Source organism: Onychostoma macrolepis, chromosome 19, assembly GCF_012432095.1.
Source record: "Onychostoma macrolepis isolate SWU-2019 chromosome 19, ASM1243209v1, whole genome shotgun sequence".
Classification (NCBI taxonomy): Eukaryota; Metazoa; Chordata; class Actinopteri; order Cypriniformes; family Cyprinidae; genus Onychostoma; species Onychostoma macrolepis.
Genome location: NC_081173.1, coordinates 3556248 through 3568944, shown reverse-complemented (window position 1 = coordinate 3568944; position 12697 = coordinate 3556248). Strand labels below are relative to the sequence as shown.

The 12697-nt window shown below is 41.6% G+C and overlaps 1 protein-coding gene across 1 annotated transcript; it reads right to left on the bottom strand.

The window, feature by feature from the left end:
* Nucleotides 1-309: 309 nt before the first annotated feature.
* LOC131525697 (uncharacterized) lies at nt 310-5679 on the bottom strand. Its single transcript, XM_058753601.1, has 6 exons — nt 5613-5679; nt 2879-3758; nt 1743-2714; nt 1565-1689; nt 1131-1508; nt 310-1076 (listed from the first exon to the last, which is right to left on the bottom strand). Exons 1-6 carry the CDS (start codon nt 5677-5679, stop codon nt 310-312), a joined length of 3189 nt encoding a protein of 1062 aa, XP_058609584.1.
* Between the last annotated feature and the right edge of the window lie 7018 nt (nt 5680-12697).

Sequence of the window (12697 nt, the reverse complement as noted above, 5' to 3'; positions counted from 1 at the left end):
TCACAGGTGCACTGTCCATCTCTGGCGCACTGTCCGTCTCAGGCGCACTCTCCGTCTCAGGCGCACTCTCCGTCTCAGGGATAAAGACGGTCTCAGGCGCACTGTCCGTCTCAGGCGCACTGTCCGTCTCAGGCGCACTGTCCGTCTCAGGCGCACTGTCCGTCTCAGGCGCACTGTCCGTCTCAGGCGCACTCTCCGTCTCAGGCGCACTTCTCCGTCTCTGGCGCACTCTCCGTCTCAGGGATAAAGACGGTCTCAGGTGCTCTGTCTGTCTCTGGCGCACTGTCAGTCACAGGCGCACTGTCCGTCTCAGGCGCACTTCTCCGTCTCAGGCGCACTGTCCGTCTCAGGCGCACTCTCCGTCTCAGGGATAAAGACGGTCTCAGGTGCTCTGTCCGTCTCAGGCGCACTCTCCGTCTCAGAGATAAAGACGGTCTCAGGTGCTCTGTCTGTCTCTGGCGCACTGTCAGTCACAGGCGCACTGTCCGTCTCAGGCGCACTGTCCATCTCAGGCGCTCTGTCCATCTCAGGCGCACTCTCCGTCTCAGGGATAAAGACGGTCTCAGGTGCTCTGTCTGTCTCTGGCGCACTGTCAGTCACAGGTGCACTGTCCGTCTCAGGCGCACTGTCCGTCTCTGGGATAAAGACGGTCTCAGGCGCACTCTCCGTCTCAGGCGCACTGTCAGTCTCAGGCGCACTGTCCGTCTCTGGGATAAAGACGGTCTCAGGTGCTCTGTCTGTCTCAGGGACAGTGTCAGTCACAGGCGCACTCTCCGTCTCAGGCGCACTGTCAGTCACAGGTGCACTGTCCGTCTCTGGGTTAAAGACGGTCTCAGGTGCTCTGTCTGTCTCTGGCGCACTGTCCGTCTCAGGTGCACTGTCCATATCTGGCGCACTGTCTGTCTCAGGCGCACTCTCTGTCTCAGGCGCACTCTCCGTCTCAGGCGCTATGTCTGTCTCAGGGATAAAGACGGTCTCAGGTGCTCTGTCTGTCTCTGGCGCACTGTCAGTCACAGGCGCACTCTCCGTCTCAGGCGCACTCTCCGTCCTCAGGGATAAAGACGGTCTCAGGCGCACTGTCAGTCACAGGTGCACTGTCCATCTCTGGCGCCTGTCCGTCTCAGGCGCACTCTCCGTCTCAGGGATAAAGACGGTCTCAGGCGCACTGTCAGTCTCAGGCGCACTGTCAGTCACAGGCGCACTCTCCGTCTCAGGCGCACTCTCCGTCTCAGGGATAAAGACGGTCTCAGGCGCACTGTCAGTCACAGGTGCACTGTCCATCTCTGGCGCACTGTCCGTCTCAGGCGCACTCTCCGTCTCAGGCGCACTCTCCGTCTCAGGGATAAAGACGGTCTCAGGCGCACTGTCCGTCTCAAGCGCACTGTCCGTCTCAGGCGCACTGTCCGTCTCAGGCGCACTCTCCGTCTCAGGCGCACTTCTCCGTCTCTGGCGCACTCTCCGTCTCAGGGATAAAGGCGGTCTCAGGCGCACTGTCTGTCTCAGGCGCACTGTCAGTCACAGGCGCACTGTCCGTCTCAGGCGCACTTCTCCGTCTCAGGCGCACTATCCGTCTCAGGCGCACTCTCCGTCTCAGGGATAAAGACGGTCTCAGGTGCTCTGTCCGTCTCAGGCGCACTCTCCGTCTCAGAGATAAAGACGGTCTCAGGTGCTCTGTCTGTCTCTGGCGCACTGTCAGTCACAGGCGCACTGTCCGCCTCAGGCGCACTGTCCATCTCAGGCGCCTGTCCATCTCAGGCGCACTCTCCGTCTCAGGGATAAAGACGGTCTCAGGTGCTCTGTCTGTCTCTGGCGCACTGTCAGTCACAGGCACACTGTCCGTCTCAGGCGCACTGTCCGTCTCAGGCGCACTCTCCGTCTCAGGGATAAAGACGGTCTCAGGTGCTCTGTCTGTCTCTGGCGCACTGTCAGTCACAGGCACACTGTCCGTCTCAGGCGCACTTTCTGTCTCAGGCGCACTGTCTGTCTCAGGCGCACTGTCAGTCACAGGTGCACTGTCCGTCTCTGGCGCACTGTCCGTCTCAGGCGCACTCTCTTTCTCAGGCGCACTCTCCGTCTCAGGGATAAAGACGGTCTCAGGTGCTCTGTCTGTCTCTGGCGCACTGTCAGTCACAGGTGCGCTGTCCGTCACAGGCACACTGTCCGTCTCAGGCGCACTGTCTGTCTCAGGCGCACTCTCCGTCTCAGGCACACTGTCCGTCTCAGGCACACTGTCCGTCTCAGGCGCACTCTCCGTCTCAGGGACACTGTCCGTCTCAGGCACACTGTCCGTCTCAGGCACACTGTCCGTCTCAGGCGCACTGTCTGTCTCAGGCGCACTCTCCGCCTCAGGCGCACTGTCCGCCTCAGGCGCACTGTCCGTCTCAGGCACACTGTCCGTCTCAGGCACACTGTCCGTCTCAGGCACACTGTCCGTCTCAGGCGCACTCTCCGTCTCAGGGATAAAGACGGTCTCAGGTGCTCTGTCTGTCTCTGGCGCAGTGTCAGTCTCAGGCGCTCTGTCCGTCTCAGGCGCACTCTCCGTCTCAGGGATGAAGACGGTCTCAGGCATACTGTCAGTCACAGGTGCACTGTCCATCTCTGGCGCACTGTCCGTCTCAGGCGCACTCTCCGTCTCAGGCGCACTCTCCGTCTCAGGGATAAAGACGGTCTCAGGCGCACTGTCCGTCTCAAGCGCACTGTCCGTCTCAGGCGCACTGTCCGTCTCAGGCGCACTGTCCGTCTCAGGCGCACTCTCCGTCTCAGGCGCACTTCTCCGTCTCTGGCGCACTCTCCGTCTCAGGGATAAAGACGGTCTCAGGTGCTCTGTCTGTCTCTGGCGCACTGTCAGTCACAGGCGCACTGTCCGTCTCAGGCGCACTTCTCCGTCTCAGGCGCACTGTCCGTCTCAGGCGCACTCTCCGTCTCAGGGATAAAGACGGTCTCAGGTGCTCTGTCCGTCTCAGGCGCACTCTCCGTCTCAGAGATAAAGACGGTCTCAGGTGCTCTGTCTGTCTCTGGCGCACTGTCAGTCACAGGCGCACTGTCCGTCTCAGGCGCACTGTCCATCTCAGGCGCTCTGTCCATCTCAGGCGCACTCTCCGTCTCAGGGATAAAGACGGTCTCAGGTGCTCTGTCTGTCTCTGGCGCACTGTCAGTCACAGGCACACTGTCCGTCTCAGGCGCACTGTCCGTCTCAGGCGCACTCTCCGTCTCAGGGATAAAGACGGTCTCAGGTGCTCTGTCTGTCTCTGGCGCACTGTCAGTCACAGGCACACTGTCCGTCTCAGGCGCACTTTCTGTCTCAGGCGCACTGTCTGTCTCAGGCGCACTGTCAGTCACAGGTGCACTGTCCGTCTCTGGCGCACTGTCCGTCTCAGGCGCACTCTCTTTCTCAGGCGCACTCTCCGTCTCAGGGATAAAGACGGTCTCAGGTGCTCTGTCTGTCTCTGGCGCACTGTCAGTCACAGGTGCGCTGTCCGTCACAGGCACACTGTCCGTCTCAGGCGCACTGTCTGTCTCAGGCGCACTCTCCGTCTCAGGCACACTGTCCGTCTCAGGCACACTGTCCGTCTCAGGCGCACTCTCCGTCTCAGGGATAAAGACGGTCTCAGGTGCTCTGTCTGTCTCTGGCGCAGTGTCAGTCTCAGGCGCTCTGTCCGTCTCAGGCGCAGTGTCAGTCTCAGGCGCAGTGTCAGTCTCAGGCGCAGTGTCAGTCTCAGGGACAGTGACAGCTGCAGGGGTAGTGGCAGTCTCAGATCCTTTGTCAAAAGAAGAAGAGGGCAGAAACTGTTAAAGTATGGGATCTACTTTATTGTTATCAGAATAATGATTACTGTGATTAAAATTTTTTAAATTTGGTTGATTGCACATTGTTATATACATATATGCTTCTATATGTAATACTTCTCTATATATAGATTTTTTTAAATTATATTAACAGTTTTTAGTGTGACCCTCAAGTTATTGTGTACTCTCTTATGTTGACTACTCTGACTTCAAATTAAAGCTAGCAAAATGAAATGACAGTTAAATCATAAAGCTGACACGTCTGACATGTAAATATGATATGGTCAACCTCAGTATGTTCACTCTATTATAGAAAATATGAAAAAAAAGTAATAAAAAAAAAATGTCCAAAATATTTTTGAGTATCAATAGTATAAAAAGTAAGCAAATATTTGCTTATACAATTGTATCTGAAAATAAAAAAATGACAAATTTATCACCAGATAAGCATATATATATATATATATATATATTTCTTTTTTTTTTTTTTTTTTAACTGTTGTTAATGTCCCTGACAGGGTGGACATTTTTAATTTCACATTTCAGACTGATTTTCATAAATGTTTACATTTATTTTCCTCAGCTTGATCATAATCATTTAGTTTCTTTTTACAACTTCCTATCATGATCACACAAAAAAACTGTTTTTGATTTTCTACATTTTATGATACTCAAAAGGCACCAAACACCAGGAATGACTCGTATGCTCGGATGTATAGGTGACACAATAATACTCTTACCTTCTGTGAAATGCCACTCCAGTTGTCTTTTGGTTGGCTTTCTGGTGATCTGTAGTTGTTTGGTGTCCTCCTCTTTCACTGTATTTGGTGAATTATTTTTGCTATGTTGTCTATGCTATGACGTCACTTTGCATGCGGTTTCCCTCGACAAAAAGCCAATGGGATTTTTCCACAGGTTTTTGGATTATCGCAAAAAATAAACTCTGTGTTCAATCATAGTTCATGAAAATTCCACGTTTTGTCCATCAAGATAATCTTCACAAAATAATATAACTTTGACGAATTTTGAAGCCTAAATAAAAGCGCCAGAACTTAAAAGCTAAACTTTAGTTTACTAAAACTGAAATGAGACATTAGTAATAAATAGTATTGAATAAATGAAATAATCTTAACTGAAGGACATTTAAAGCACGTATTTCTGTACATTTCGAAATTAGGTGCATTAAAAGTGAATAAATCCTTAATTAATATGAATATTGTAATTTAAAACGTATCCCTGTGTACTATTCATTGGTTATTCTAAAATTAATTGTATTACAAATTATACTACAACTGCAAAATACTAAATTGATAAACTGTCCGGCATAATGACGTTTAATGTCTCCGACAGTGCCTGTAGTCCCATTTAGCAGCTTTAGCAGTCTTTTTTTAAGAAACATAACCGTTTTAAAAAATCACTAGTGGGGTGTAACTGGTGTGTTTTATGTCGTAGAATAAAACGTGAAAGTATCTTCAGCTTGTGTGAATCACGGACTTTATTTAAGGGATTTAACCAAAATCACATTAAAAAAAACCATTGACTCTGGGACTATGGAACCGGAAGTGCTCAAATGCACTCGCTTCCGGGTTTTCGCCTACAAAGTGACATCATAGTTCCCCACTCTATGAAGATATATATATATATATATATATATATATATATATATATATATATATATAAATTAATAATAATAATAACAATGATAATGTTTTACTATGGGCTACCAGCAAAAGAACCAAAACATCAAAAGACATTGAATAAATATAAAAAATATTTTTCCCCAACGAAATTAAAATTTTTATTCGAGGGAAAGCACGGTCACTCACGTGCACGCGGAGCATAGGCGCGCACAACTGAAGCTCCGCGACACAATCGCAACTGAAAAGCTAACATCGCTGTGCTTGGAGCAGTTAAACTTACAGATTCGTTATTAGAAGAGATACACAGACGCAGGTAATACACACATATACTCTCTCTTTCTGTAGTACAGTATGAGTGAATTTGTCCATGTTTTCTTTATCTTTTGCGGCTTTTTTTTTTTTTTTTTTAACAATTTCTTGTTTGGCAGATGTTTTTCTAAGCAACTTGTGGTGCTGATGAAGATCGCTGTATTTGAGCGAGAGCTGCTCGTTATTCGTTGCGGTCATTAGAAGCGATGTAGCGCCTCAGAATGAGAAAATAAACGAGGAGCAGACAAATTATGATTAAAAATGAGGAACAGATACCGTCATAAATGGTTGAAGGACCAAGTGTTAACATAGGAAATAAAGGGAAACAAAAGAAAAAAAATCTTCAGGTTTTGTTTATTTAATCAGGCAAAATAGATCTGTTCGAATTATCTGCCGAAGAAGAAGATCAGGTCTATTATTTCCGGTGAAATCTCAGGATGTTTGATTACTTTGTAAAGGCCTTTTCACACTGAACGCGGAAATCTGCAGGAATGTTCGGCGCGATGAAAACATTGAATGGAAACAATAGATGCTTAATGAGGACGTTTAGGGGACTTGCGCTTAAAGTAAAAGGAACACATTTATTTATTCTAATTGAACAATTATAAAGGTGCTTTGCTCATTCTCTCTGTTTGTGTGTTCTTGTTTATGTTACATTGTGGGGACCAACTGTCATCACAAGGATAGTAAAACCTGAAGTTTTTGACATTGTGGGGACATTACCTGCTATTAAAAATAGTAAATTATGTTTATTTGAAAGTGTAACAATGCAAACAGGTTTTCTGTAACCAAAGGACCCCACAAAGTAGTACATTTCTGTTTGTACGGTCTGTGGGGACATTAGGACAATGTGTGTGTGTGTGTGTAATTCAGAGAGGGGCATTAATCTGCCTGAAAGTGCGAAAGCAGACTTTTATCCTTCAGAAGGCTTAGAAAGAAAAACTGAGAGAATGTAAGAAGGTGAGATGAAAAAAAAAAAGAGTTAAGAGTTAAACAGACAGAGAGATGTTTAATCCACCCCAGAGTATTCATTTAATCGCCTCTTTATTTCTCTCCCTTTCCCATGCTTTCACATGACATGATTTTTCATTCTTTTTCTTTTCTTTTAACTGTAAAATGGCAGAATGGGAGTGAATGGGACATTTTTAAACTGTAATCTTTTTTTTTTTTTTTAAGTATAAGGTTTACAAAAACAAACAACAACAAAAAATGGAGTTTGTACATTAAATGGTTTGAGATAAATGACCTCCGTAATTAACTGTAATATAGAAAAAAGAAAGAAAAAAAGACCTGCCAACCTCTAGCACATCTGCATTTAATAGCTTTGATCTATTCTGTTGTCATTTTATTCATTTTTAATGACAGTTTTGTGTAAATGGATGATGAAGTCTGCGCTTTACATTTCTGTGGATGATAATGTGGCGGTTGCCATGGAAGCGGAACAAGGGGACGAGACACATGCACATGCTCTAACATTCTATAAATAGAGGGACAGTAATTAAAGACCTTTGAATGCACCTCTTTAACATTATGGGATTGTGGGGGCATTAACAATTCACACTGTGTTAAAGCTTACAGCTTATGAATGGTGCAGTATGAGTTTTGTTGCTGTTGCTGTTTATTTTTGATTGGTTTTATTTGTTCATCGTGAATGACTGTAGGAGTTTAATTTAAGTCTTAATATGTTCATCACTGATGAAACGGCATGCAATGCAGCACGAATAGATCATGCTGTACACTGTAAAACAAATTTACTGTGTTTAAAATTTACGGTAAAAAACGGCAGCTGTGGTTGCCAGAATTCTACCGTAAAACTACGATAACAACATTTTAGATTTTAACTTAAATTTACAGTTAAATACCGTAATTTCATTAACTGATATAATGTTAATATACCAACCTATTAATGTACTGCTATCTGTTTTGTGCCTTTGTATTACACTGATAACCACCAAATGCAGGTGGTGATGAGAGTCACATGATGAACCAAAGCCCATCACAAGCAGCTTTTAAATAATAACAACATATATAGAAGGTGCACAGTGTCATTCACACAAGCACTAACACCATCATGGTGAGACTCAAACTGAAATATGCAATAAACATTAATTTAACAACATTAGATGTAACATACAACCCTAATAAACATAACTGATAAGAAAAAACTAAGAAGAAACATAGTTATTTCAACGAAAAAAATATCAAATTAACCATTTAACATGTTTTTAGCATTTTCAGTTTTTTACCGTTAAAATCACAGTCATTTTTTACAGTGTACAGAATATAAACTTGTTGGTTTTATTTGTGCTGTTGAACTTGTTTTTGGTTCACTTTTAGCCATTTGTGCTGTTTGTTTAATTTGTAATGTTGGTTTATGTAGTAGGCTAAGTGTTGTTTTTATTTGTTGAGTGTTATCATTGTTGTGTTTTGTATGTCAAGTGTTGATGTCACATCTTTCAAATAAAATCACGTTGCTGCGTGTGCACGGTCAACACGAAATGAATGAATCACTCTCTGAGATAATTCGTTAAAATTAAAGATTCGAAATGAACAAATTGTTCAAGAAAAGTCATCACTACTATAGCTATTGCTAGATAGATCCTTTGCTATCTAGAGAAGCTGATTTTGTGTAGGGAGTGTAGATTGATGTGGGGAAAAGTAATTTAAAGCAGTTTAACATAAGGCAGCAACATGAAAGGGTATGAATACTTTCACAAGGCACTGTATATAATTAATTTTATATATGTTGTATTTAAGAATACTTCTAACATACTCACTTGTATACTTTTCTAGCTAACTTTGTATTTTTACATTACTTTTTGTTACACTTATTTTTGCAAATCTTTTTGGATAAAAGCATCTGCTAAATGAATGCATGTAAATGGAAAAAAAAAAAAAAGGATTGTTGAGTTTGAAGTTTTGGCAAGAAGGGCATTCCCACAGAGGACAGGATGGGGAGATGATGCCCTCCAGACCTACAGTAAACTAGATGAACTCTTTTGGTGTGAGGCCAGAGTGAGAACAGATGGCTTGCCATCTCTGTGTGTGTTTGTACATTTCTGTGGGTGAATCTTACAGACATAGAAGTTATATTTTGCATAATATTACACTGGATGCATTCAGACAAGGGCCAACTTTTGAAAGAAGTTAATGTCAGTTTGGAGAACACTCTTAAAAATAAAGGTGCTTCAAAAGGTTCTTCAAGCGATGCTATAGAAGAACCATTTTTGGTTCCACAAAGAACCGTTCAGGTCAAAGGTTCTTTAAAGAATGAATCTCTTGCTTACATTTTTATAATCTGAAGAACCTTATTCGCCACAAATAACCTTTTGTGAAACAGATGTTAAAGGTTCTTTATGGAACCATTTAGACAAAAAAGTTCTTCTGTGGCATCGTGAAGCACCTTTATTTTTAAGAGTAAAGGTATCAACATTTTTGATCGGGCAGCTTGTTATACTAAAAATATGTTCATATTTAAGTAATTTTCATGTAGTTCCAAACCTGCTTTGCCATCATCTGAGTAAAAAAAAAAAAAAACAGGTATTTTGAATGGTCACTCTTTTCCATGCAATTACAATGAGTGGCAATTGAAGCGTTAAGCTTCAAAATGACAAAGAAAGAAAGAAGAAAAAAAAAAGAACCATAAACATACTGTCTATAGTTCATGTTTTTGCACCAAATCCCAAGCCTTGTTACTTAAAGTTTATTTATTCTTTTTTAAACTACATTCCTACTTTTTTATGAACATTTCCTCCAATTTTCATTGCCGTAATGCAAAACAATCGGTGAAAACACACAAGGGCAGAGAGTTCACAAAGAGCCAAACAAGAAGAGAGATGGTTACACGTTTGTCTAGCAGAGTTTTTTTTTTTATCCATTACCATAGAAACAACAGTTTCTGCACTTGTTCAAGTATGTGTACTATCCTCAGTAGGCTTTGGTGTGAACAGATATAACACTATATGCAATAATATACATTAAATATGTATCATATACTGTAAAAAGTGGTAACTTGCAATTGTTACCTTATAGAGATAGTTTTACCTGATTTAACCTATAAAACTTGCTGGTATAAATGAATCTATACAGGTTGGTTCAGTGATGTTAAATATGCAAAACAGTTAATTTATACATTACCATTTTTAGGTTATTATTTCAGTGTATAATAAGCAAACATTATTGCATAGTAGTATTGTTAAACTTCAGAATGTGTTGTTGCATGAAAGTTTTGTTTTTATTTAGATTCTTGTTTTCATTTTGCTTAGTTTTTGTTTTTTGTTCTGTTTCATTGCATTTTGTTTTGCAAACCAATTGCATTGTTGCTTTTAAAACACTTAAAGAAACTCTTATGTGACCCACTACTTTTTGAAAACAGCTGTTATTGTTTTTGATTGTAGAATGGCAGTGGTGAGATGACGGAGGTGGAGCCGGTGTTGGATTTTGCGTCATCGGGTCGATCAGGTCGACGTAATGCTCTTCCTGACATCCTGGGCTCTCCTGCAGGTGTCAGTCCCTCGGACCTGCCCCTCAAACTAGCCGAGCTCTCGCTCACAGGTCAACCAGATTCACTGACACACACACGCACACACACACAGATTTGGTGCTCTGTGCATTAACCTGGCGTTTGCTCTGCAGACGGTCCTGGAGGAGCTCAGTCTCCAACATCACAGGAGGCTCCGCTCCCTCCAGAGAGCTCAGAGGAGAAACAGGGATCCTGAAAACTCCTCCTCACCTCCCTCAGTGAACGCCTGTCCAACATAACTAATGGAGAGAGGAGGAAAAGGAAATATAAAGGTGCCGATACCTCAGGGACAAGACTGGATTACTGCACATGCTGTGGGTCTGTGAGTGTGTTATTCCAGTGAGACGATAGGGCAGATGTCTCAGATTACTCAGTCACTGGTCACATGGTGTTGTCCGTCTATGGTCAGTCAAACTCTCACTGCAGATTAAGCAGGTAGGAGTAGCATTAAGTGAGCAGAAACATCAGAACGTGGCTTTGAAGCCACCAGTGTTCTTATTTTTAAAGCTAAAATTTAAAATATTAAAAATAATTTTGGTCCCACTTCATATTAGGTGTCTTTAACTACTATGTGCTCATTTAAAAATAAAAAATAAAAAACATTTTCCAATTAATTATAGATGCAGCTACAGACATCAAATACAGATGTAATTACAGGAAGATATTTGTATATGTAAGTGTACAATGTAAAAACATATTGTATCAAATAATTATGGAAGTACAGCATCATTAAAAACAATTAATATAAAATGGGTCCATCATTTTTGTAATAAAATAAAATGTAATTATTATGTGAACAACTAAAACTTAATAAATAAATTAAAATGAAAATTAGAGTTAAAGTTGCTTTGGCAATTAAAATAAGTTGAAGTATTACAATTACAATCAGTCAATCAATAGAAATGTATATTAAAACGCAAAAACAAATAAAGATGACAAAAACACATAATAAAAAATTACTAACACAAATGAAAACTGAAAATATAAAATACTAGCCAAAATTCTAATTATTAAGAAATACTATAGTAATAGTAATACTACACTTAAATGACTAAAATACACAGGAATCACTTCATACATATGATATGTGTAACCAAACTCGTTTTATTTCAAATAGACATGCAAATAAAAGTGGTTGGAGTAGCTGTAACATGTCAAAATGGAAATGGACATCTGTCAGGCACGTCTCAGTGTGGACAGATCTGCTAATTATGATGAATGTGATGTAGATGAACAGTAATCATTTTCTTTTCAACTTTATTGCTAAATATAAGCAGGCAGGCTTGTTGTCAATGATGATAAATCTGTGCATTTCGGCCTTTTTAAGCCATGAGGAAAACACACACAGACACACAAACCTGCGTTCATGAAGGCCAGAGACTATGAATCTCTGAAGAGAAGGGGCGAATCAACCAAGATTATAGAAACCACTGGCTCTAGTGCAGCCCAGACCATTTGAAAAACAAGTACTTTTTAGGTGTATTATAATATTTAACATGTATATCATAATATTTATATTAATATAATATTTACTTTCAAATATTTACTTAACCTTTCAAGTGTCATTTAAATGTAAATCTAAGTAGTATGTATATTTTTTAAATTCCTTTTTTTTTACTGAAATATATTGATGTTAACAAATGTATGCAACCTTTAATGAAATAATGTATTTTAAATATTTTAAATTCAGTCCCTGTTTTCAAAAAAAAATATGTACAATGGCCTCCAAACCTATAGCCATAATGTCATTTTGTATGATAGCTGCCAGCGATGTTGTTAATATATATCCAATAACGATTTATAAATTTACCTCTATAATACCTCTTTTTTTTCAGGCAAAAGGGAAATCTGTTGTTATGCTGAGTAAACAGGTTGCCAGATTTTATTGTGTTTCAATTGGCCCTGGTCTGTACTCCTGCATTAATTATCTCTTCACATATCAGAATATGTGTCATAGCATTTTTGTATTATAAAAGCTTTCTTTTAATGTTAAATATTACAGTTATGAAGTGTAATAATCAAGGTAGAGGCAGGTTTCCTCTCTCTTTGAAAGATTGGTATGGGATATGTGTCTATTGACGGCAGACAGAGGTAGTGTGTCATAAGCATATGTTGGGGGAACTGGCGTCGGCTCTGCTGTTGCCACACAGTGTGCATCGCGTCTGAAAACACAGCTTTCAATGTCACCTTCTGCCAGTCAGCAGCTTGAGACGGGACGTCTGTTCACAGCTATTAGCACATTAACAGACGTGCCAATCTAGAGACCACAGACGTGACCTTACAAACGGGACTGCGCTCGCTGGCACGAGCCGTCACTGATCTGCATGCGATTTTGTATATAGTGTAATTTGGGGTAGGATGAGGGTATTAGCTTTTATTTATACATTTGGGAGATTAAATGTCCTATGTGTTTCTATTCAATATTTTACAAATGCAAACT

Bases quoted from the DNA above. Each gene is read 5' to 3' on its own strand.
- LOC131525697 (XM_058753601.1), bottom strand. From the start codon at position 5,679: ATGTTAGCTTTTCAGTTGCGATTGTGTCGCGGAGCTTCAGTTGTGCGC. The intron at 3,759-5,612 runs GTGAGTGACCGT...CTTTTGACAAAG, and splicing joins CGCCTATGCTCCGCGTGCAC to GATCTGAGACTGCCACTACC. The intron at 1,077-1,130 runs GTGCGCCTGAGA...TGTGACTGACAG, and splicing joins CTTTATCCCTGAGACGGAGA to TGCGCCTGAGACCGTCTTTA.